This window comes from Solenopsis invicta, chromosome 5 (assembly GCF_016802725.1).
Source record: "Solenopsis invicta isolate M01_SB chromosome 5, UNIL_Sinv_3.0, whole genome shotgun sequence".
Classification (NCBI taxonomy): domain Eukaryota; kingdom Metazoa; phylum Arthropoda; class Insecta; order Hymenoptera; family Formicidae; genus Solenopsis; species Solenopsis invicta.
The window spans coordinates 4,681,687-4,691,306 of record NC_052668.1 but is presented as its reverse complement, the minus strand read 5'-3'; the positions used below and the strand labels follow the sequence as shown (position 1 = coordinate 4,691,306).

Sequence of the window (9,620 nt, the reverse complement as noted above, 5' to 3'; positions counted from 1 at the left end):
AAATGATTCCAAAAACTGTAAATTATGTAGCATGTGTGAAAAAAATGGATACTGACACCGTAAGTGTTATATCTTGTATACAAGTACATCAATTTTATTTTAAAATATAATTTTTTAAAATATAATTAATTACTTGATGTAATTAATAGCATTTTTTTAATGATTATATACTATTTAATTACATATAGTAAAAATCATTACTTACTGAGCACGAGATTACTTTTTCGAGGTTACTTTTTTCTTTTTTGCGTGATCTATTATAATTAACTCAAGTGACACTTGCACTGAAAATTTGGGCGTGTTCTTTTGCATTTGCACTGTTCAGTGCAACTCATGGAACTTGTCCAGTGTTGGCGTGAACTGAGTGCGCACTAACTTTTTCCCAATCAAAAACGCTATTATATAACAGGTGACGTACAAACTCCGCTTCTCCGAATAGTCCCGGTCGAGTCACGCGAGAGTAACTACGCGTACGGGACGAATCAGGTGAAACATTTCTCTCTTCCATTTTATATTCCGCTGCGTCAAATACGTTTTCGAAGAATTGAAATAGATATAAGAGATCAGCTTGGGAAAAAAATACCATTTGAATCGGGAACGCTGACGGTGACATTGCACTTTAGATGTGCTCGATAATTTACATTTAAATACAGCTGAAATAAACGTCGCTCTAGGATAAACAAGAAAGAGAGAGAGAGAGAGACAAAATTAATTTTCTATGGACTACGAAGAATATTACGAGACGCAGAGCGGAGGGGGTGGTGGACGTGGTGGGGCAATTCCATGAGTTTTCGTCGGTTCACCCTATCAACGTGGACATGGAATTGGAAGTTTTCTCGGTGGATTATTTAGAAAAATTCTACCTTATCTGAAAAGTGGTGCTCGCGCAGTCGGTAAGGAAGCTTTACGTGCGGGGATTAATGTGATGGAGGATGTCGAAAACGATACTCCGTTAAAAGAGTCGATCAAAAATCGTTTTGTAGAATCACGGAAAAACCTCAAAAGAAAAGCCGAAGAAAAAATAAAAAACCTGATGAGGGGGTCGGGATATAAAATATCCGCAAAATCGCCAACGCTTCAGTTTCCTCTTGGTTATCACGATCTTCACATCGCTAAGAGATCGTCGCTTTGTAAACGTAAACGTAAGGTTAAAAGAAAATCGAAAAATAGTGTGCGCAAAAAGTGTGTTAAAAGATTAACGACAAAGAAGAAGAAAAGTCGTGGAGTAGCTCGAAAAACTAAAAAATCATCCGCCACAAAACGTCGTAGCAGCAAGAAGAAGAGGACTGTATCTGACATATTCGTGTAAACTGAGAATTCATAGTTCGAGGTGTGACAAGCATGTCCTTCCTCCATACTCATTCAAGCGAGTGCTTAAAAAATGAACTTGATCTTTTTACTTTACCTCCTACCCAGACTAGTATTGAGAGCTCACAATGGATTTATTACAAGCCCGTAACATCACTCGCAGACGACGCACCAATAGAATTCGTCATACCCGGTCACGGCGAAGACTACCTGGATCTCACACACATATTGCTGAGTCTTCGTATTTGCGTAGAAACGGTAGACGTTACCGCCGCTTCCACCAGTACCGGCGCGCCCGTTACCCCCGCAACGGTCGATCTAGGATCTGTAAATCATCTGATGCATTCTATGTTCAATCACATCGACGTGTATTTCAATCAAAAACTCGTATCGCCTCCAAACAACGTTTACGCGTACCGCGCGTACATAGAGGCATTATTAAATTATGCTTCATCCGCAAAAACTTTCCATCTCACGTCTTGTCTGTGGGACGCAGATTCTCCCGGTTACATGGATCAGCTGGTAGATTCCGTAACACCGAATAAAGCTCTATTGAGACGCGCACGTTACATTAGGGGAGGGCGCGCTCTGGATCTCATAGGACATCTTCACTGCAACGTTTTCAATCAGGATAAATTCTTAATTAACGGAGTGGAAGTTAGAATGAGACTTGTACGTTCCAAAGACTCGTTTTCTCTAATGGAAAATAATTCTTTGTCAAAAATTTGTATTCTAGATGCAAGTTTACTTGTAAGAAGAGCAAAAATAAGCCCTGGAGTATTACTCGCGCATGCAAGAATGTTGAGTAAAACCACCGCAAAGTATCCCCTCACAAGGGTCGAAGTTAAAACGTTTACGATACACTCCGGCCTCGTGGGAGAATCAATAGACAATGTAATACTTGGTCAGCTACCGAAACAAATAATAGTTGGCTTTGTTGATAACAAAGCATTTAACGGAGACAGAAAATTAAATCCATTTAACTTTAAAAATTATGGCATGAATTTCCTTTCGTTGTACGTTGACGGAATGCAGATTCCAAGTAGACCATTACAGCTAAATTTTTTGATAGATGAACCACTCTACATCGAAGCGTATCACACACTCTTTTCTGGAACAGGCATACATTTTTTGAACGAGGGAAGTTCCATAAGCAGAGACGATTACTCCAACGGATACTGTTTCTTCGAGTTTGATTTGACTCCCGATTTATCAGCTAATTGCGCTGGGCATTGGAATCTCGTGAAACATGGAAGCTTGCGATAAGAAGTGAGATTTGAAAAGTCACTTAATGTGACGGTTAATTGTATCGTGTATGCCGAATTCGATAATGTTCTGGAAATCGACTCTTCACGTCAAGTTATCGTCGATTTTTCCGGATAACTTTATAACGTGCAAAGATAATATTCAACAACTGCGCACGAAAAATATTTCCCCCACCATTACCTTTTATATTATTTCTATACGATGTTCTTCTAAACTCAAGGGACAAAAAAAAAGATTTAGTTTTAGATGAGACCTTGCCGCAGAAAGTTCGCTTGAAGAGTCAGTGAAGCATATACAGGGTGTCCGTCCATAAATGTCCGAGCAAATATCTCGTAACTGGTTGAAGTTAGAAGAAAGTTTAATAAGGAAAATTTACATGGTTTTTAGTCGGCTACAAAATGCACGTAAAGAAATTTTTTTTACTCGTCACCTTTTTGAGTTATGAAGGTCAATGTAGGTTTTTTAAATGGGTACCTATAATTTTTTTTGCATATTTACATAGTAGAGGTAATTTTCAATCAAAATTATATTAGGAAAAAAATTGCTACGACGCATCGTTTACGAGATAATCGGCATGCAAAGTATTAAAGTAATAATTTGGATCGAGTATTGTTGAACAAATTTGGAATATCAAATAGGTTGAGAAAGTAAACATTGTTTTTTCATGAAATATTTATTAACAAATTAATTAAGAAATGGTTCGAAATTGTTACCATCATGATCGATACAGCATTCAACGCGTTTTATAATGTTTCTTATTGTTAACTGCAGCATTTCTCTTGTAATACTTTCAACAGCTCTAGTGATTTTATGTCGTAAATCTTCTTCATTTTCAGGAATAGTTGCAAAAACGATATCCTTAATATACCCCCAAAGGAAAAAATCGCAAGGTGTCAAGTCCGGAGATCTCGGTGGCCATCGTACAGGACCATTAGTACCCATCCAACAATTAGGAAATCTATTATTTAAAAAGTTAATTACAGCACGTGTATTGTGTGCTGGAGCACCATCTTGTTGAAAAATAATATTTCGAAAAACTGATAATGGAAGATCGCGTAAATAATCTGAGAAAGTTGTTTGCAAGAATTCCAAGTATTTGTCACCATTAAGATGACCATGGAAAAAGAAAGGTCCAATAATTTTTGTTCCGATGATTCCGCACCATACGTTCACCGAAAATCTGCGTTGGAAACCTTTATCTCTTTTCGCATGTGGATTCACATCGGACCAAGTATGCACGTTATGTCGATTTTCCATACCACAATTGGAAAAACAAGATTCATCAGACCATAATATTTTATTAAGAAAACCAAAGTCAGTGCGATAATTAACTCGAAGCCAGTGGCAGAACATTAATCGGCGATCTGCATCTCCTTCATGTAAAGCTTGTACTAAATTATCACGAAACGGTTTGAATTTGAATTTTTTTAGTACAGCGTGTACGTAACTTTTCGATAATTCTAAATTACGTGCTACTGTTCTTATGGATGTACGTCTGTTTTCAATAAAACTTAATAGCACACTTGTCTCTTTTTCTTCATCTGTTTGGATTGTACGTCGTTGTCTTGTTAGCGATCCTGTTTGATATAACAGACTTCATACGAGCGCGTGAGAACAATGTTTACAATTACGGAAAAGTGTGATATGCTCGAGATGTGGTATTACAACAGAAGTTGGGGGTATATTAAGGATATTGTTTATGCAACTATTCCTGAAAATGAAGAAGATTTACGACATAAAATCACTAGAGCTATTGAAAGTATTACAACAGAAATGATGCAGTTAACAATAAGAAACATTATAAAACGCGTTGAATGCTGTATCGATCATGATGGTAACAATTTCGAACCATTTCTTAATTAATTTGTTAATAAATATTTCATGAAAAAACAATGTTTACTTTCTCAACCTATTTGATATTCCAAATTTGTTCAACAATACTCGATCCAAATTATTACTTTAATACTTTGCATGCCGATTATCTCGTAAACGATGCGTCGTAGCAATTTTTTTCCTAATATAATTTTGATTGAAAATTACCTCTACTATGTAAATATGCAAAAAAAATTATAGGTACCCATTTAAAAAACCTACATTGACCTTCATAACTCAAAAAGGTGACGAGTAAAAAAAATTTCTTTACGTGCATTTTGTAGCCGACTAAAAACCATGTAAATTTTCCTTATTAAACTTTCTTCTAACTTCAACCAGTTACGAGATATTTGCTCGGACATTTATGGACGGACACCCTGTATAGCTATGGATATAATTATTGACATTCAAGGTTTTCGTGATACTGAGAAAAAGTTTATTCCAAAAGAAATCGCAGTTGTAGCGATTAATGCTCCAATCTTTGGTCACTGGATTATAATGCCATCTTATCCGTTTGACAACTTACCCGAGATCTCAAAGCGACAAAACATTTGGCTTTCACAAAATTATCACGGCATTGAATGGCTCGATGGCGAAATTAGTCTAGAGCACTTTAAACAGCATCTACGAGAAATTACACGTCAAGCAACCCGTATCTATAGCAGAAGACAAGAAAAAGTACGATACCTAAGTAATCTACTTTCCAGAAACATATATAATCTGGAAGGTATTTCTCCACCATTTAAAAATTTACCCGATGCCAAGGATAGCGATCACCGTTGCACTTATCACGGATTTTGAGCAGAAGCGAAATTTCATTGTGCGATACGTAACGCATATAAATTGAAACGTTGGTTAAACGAGCAAAATAGTCGTAAAAATCTCTTCGCTGACAAACACGAGGAAAGTAACATCGAAGAACAATCAAATTGTGAAATTTTTTCAACAAATCGGAGTTTCAATATATCCCATAATTGCGAGGAGTGAATGAAGAAGAACATTCTACTAATCAAAGAAAAGAAAGAGCGAGACGAGATTGCAAACTCAGAAATTACTCAAATAATCTCGTTCGACCGTTCACATCCATTATATGAATTCGTTGGAAATTTTACATCCTCTACGCCAACTCGATGTAGGATATGCAGGAGTCCATCCAACCGACAAGATACCGAGGGTGTGGACGAGGTCGAGCGCTATCGTTGCCAACACGGACAGTCACAATCGGCCTGGTCAACACTGGGTCGCTTTTTACGTCGACAAACACGGAAATGGAACATATTTCGATAGCTATAGATTACCGCCCTTGGATTTAAGATTCCTCCAATGACTACGAGAAAACTCCGTCCGGTATCAATGGAACACCACTCGTCTACAAGGAATTCTTTCACAATCTTGCGGACAATACTGCTGCGTTTTTCTATATTTTATGTGTAACGGTTATAATCTTAATCAATTTCTAAAATCATTTTCTAATGAACCCACATACAACAACCGTTTGATCGTAAAATTATTTCATAAATATTTTCTTTGTACTAAAGGAAAATATGAGAAAAAACCAATTATATGCCGACGTATTCAATCTTGTACTTTTAAAAAGTAAAAATGTATGAAGATTTATTGTAATAATAAATATTTTACTTTTAAACCTAGTTTATTTTCTTTCACCTCCCATGTATTCTAATGTAAAGTAATAAATCAATTTCCTTTTGTAACATTCAAAATTTAATATAAAAAAAACCTTTGAAAGTTTATTTTCTAAAACTATAAATTAAAACTTGTGCTCATTCATGTTTTGTTAAATCCATAAAAAGACAAAAACTTTATATTGTTTATAGTTGTCATAAATCACTCTCCTTTTTGTAGCTTTTCAAAATTTAATATAAAAGAAATTATTTGAAAAGATATATTATTCTCTCAGAATATACAAAACATATAATTATTCTTGTTTTATTAGATTCTGTAATGACAAAAATTTTGTATTGTTCTTTTATAGCATTTCTTTGTTACCTTTCATTTAAAATAAGTTTTTTTTTTTACTTTTGAAAGAGTTATCAACTTTTGATTCGTAATCACCGCTAGTACTTTCCTTCATCTTTTTTCTTACCCCTCCCTTGCGGAGCCAACAAATTTTTTCCCCGAAATGTCAATAACCTTTCAATCAACTCGTGGGCAACTATAGGAGCGACCAATCAACTCTTGGGCAGCCATAGAAACTTCCAATCAGAACGCTCTATTCCCACCGGGTGACACCCAACCACACGCGTGCCTGCCATTCAAAGCGCTCCAGTCAGTACCGGGCCCCACCCCTCCCCATCATTTTACCTAATTATTAACTAATTATCACCTAATTTTCATTTAATTATTACCTAATTATTACCTTTTGTCAGGGTCAGGACCCCCGCTGTGAGACCTTTTTCCCTCTTCCTCCGTCTGGGACCCAGGACCCCTGCTGTGTGATCCACTTTCCCCCCACCCCTGTGACGTCATTTGTTTTGACGCCTCATGGCTGCCCACATACTACTAGTAATGTTGCAATGTTGCAGATTGCAATGTAATATTACGGAGACATTGCAGAAACATAAATTAACAATATGCCTGCAATGTCTCATGGCATATGCCAGTAATATTCCGGAAACATTGCAATATCATAATTTTTTAATATTTATATTAATAGACGAGATAGGTCTATATATGAAGAAACCTCGATCTACAATCCAATGAACAAACAATATTTTTTAATTTTTAATAAAAATTTTTTCATTTAATTTAATTATTGTATTATATTGTTATATATTTTCTATTTGCATTTTTATTTAAACAAATAACAGAAAAGTTAATTTTTTTAATTATTCTGGAAACAAAAAAAAATTTACGTTTTCTGGCGTTTGATCAAATAAGCCTTAGTTTCGAAATAATAAATTTGTGAAAGTTGCCAATACCGCGGCGCGCCATATGAGCCTTCCCGGTAACTGTCCTCGCAACCAGTGCAGCCGGCTCCGTGCGTTAGGTGCTTGCTTCACAATCGTACTATCCGGGTTCGCTCCGGATGTGTGTAATATTTTTTTTTTTTTATAAATGTATTTATTTATCTTGATGATATTAATATAATATGCAAATTTCTAAAATAGAAAATTTTATTTAATATCATTTTCTAAACTTTAATTTAAATTTAATTTGAAAGGAATTTGAATTCAAGTAATAATATTTGAAATAATAAATAGGTGATAATAATAATAACATATAAGTTATTTGAAATGGATAATATATAAAGGCAACGTATTTAAATTTTCAAATTGTTTAATTTAAAATTTAATTGGAAATAATATTAACAGTATTTTAAAATTTTAGTTGTTAAAATAATTAATCGTAAAATAAAAATAATAAACAAACATCTGATTGTGAATGTGAATGTAAATACTTTTATTACAAAAGTTAATTATTTAAGTATTGCAGATTTATTACAAAATTAAATTATTTCGATGGGGAACAATTACTTGGATGATAAACATCATAAAAACATGAAAGAATTTTGGTTTTATAACCGACTACATACCTGCAAGGGTTATTAAAAACCTCTCGTTTATTTACCATTTTATATCCGCTTCTTTTAGTGTTAAATTTAAACAATTTGAAAATTTAGATACGTTGCATTTATATGTTATCAATTTCAAATAACTTATATATTATAATTATTATTATTACCTATTTATTATTTCAAATATTATTAATTGAATTCAAATTCCTTTCAAATTAAATTTAAATTAACGTTTAGAAAATAATATTAAAATAAATTTTCTATTTTAGAAATTTGCATATTATATTAATATCATCAAGATAAATAAATACATTTATAAAAAAAAAAAATATTACACACATCCGGGAGCGCACCCGGATGTTACGATTGTGAAGCAAGCACCTAACGCACGGAGCCGGCTGCACTGGTTGCGAGGACAGTTACCGGGAAGGCTCATATTGCGCGCCGCGGTATGGCCAACTTTCACAAATTTATTATTTTGAAACTAAGGCCTATTCGATGAAACGCCGGGAGACGTAAACTTTTTTTCGTCTCCAGAATAACTAAAAAAATTGGGATCAAAATCCCAGGGTCTCTCACCTGGTCCTCCCCTTGTCAGTACATATATAAACAAATATTAAATTATAGTTTTTTGTTTACTAATTTCGCAAATACAGAATAGCATTTGGAATAACTTTTCTGTTATTTGTTTAAATAAAAATGCAAATAGAAAATATATAACAATATAATACAATAATTAAATTAAATGAAAAAATTTTTATTAAAAATTAAAAAATATTGTTTGTTCATTAGGTTGTAGATCGAGGTTTCTTCATATATAGACCTATCTCGTCTATTAATATAAATATTAAAAAATTATGATATTGCAATGTTTCCGGAATATTACTGGCATATGCCATGAGACATTGCAGGCATATTGTTAATTTATGTTTCTGCAATGTCTCCGTAATATTACATTGCAATCTGCAAAATTGCAACATTTCTGCAATGTTGTTGCAATTTTCTATGCTGTATGGGAATAGACAAAATGGATCTATGGATAAAGAAATCTTAATCTACATCCCAATGAGCAGACAATATTTTGTAAATGTTTTTTTAATAAAAATTTTTTTGTACTTAATTTAATTATTTGTTGTACCCTGTACAACTACGATAATTACACGCATAGCAACAGGAAATTAAGATTCCTATTGCTATGCATACGCGTAGCGGACTCGAATTCCGCATACGCTAGAAATATTGAAAGACGCTGATGGTCTAATGGGCTTCCGGCCCGCAACACATCGCGCCGCGCCAGCTAATGCTGAGTTGCTGTCCGGTATTCGGATTTCGGCTAAGCATGGGAGCTGCATGACGCAAGGAACACGATTGGCCGAACCAAACGACGAATTTCCGTATAAATATCGCGACAAAATCGGAAAGCAACGGAAGAGTTTGACAAACAGCTGTCCGGTGTGTTACTCGCCGTGCGTGACTTACACGTCGAGCTTGTAACACAATCCGGAGATAACAGCCGACTTATATATACCGGGCCGTCCGGGAAGAACAAGCAAACGAGCGACATATATAATCATACTACAAGTGTAACGAGGGCAATACTGAAGAAAATACATTATTTTAACGTTGGAACAAGCAAGTG

At 34.6% G+C, this 9,620-nt stretch overlaps 1 protein-coding gene across 1 annotated transcript; it reads left to right on the top strand.

Moving 5' to 3' along the window:
* Positions 1-1,341: 1,341 nt before the first annotated feature.
* On the top strand, positions 1,342-2,574 carry LOC105203980 (uncharacterized protein F54H12.2-like). Its single transcript, XM_011172944.1, has one exon. The coding sequence runs from the start codon at positions 1,342-1,344 to the stop codon at positions 2,572-2,574; it is 1,233 nt and encodes a 410-aa protein (XP_011171246.1).
* The last annotated feature ends 7,046 nt before the right edge of the window (positions 2,575-9,620 follow it).

What these genes read in the sequence shown, in the direction of transcription:
- LOC105203980 (XM_011172944.1), top strand. Translation starts at nt 1,342, where the DNA reads ATGTCCTTCCTCCATACTCATTCAAGCGAGTGCTTAAAAAATGAACTT.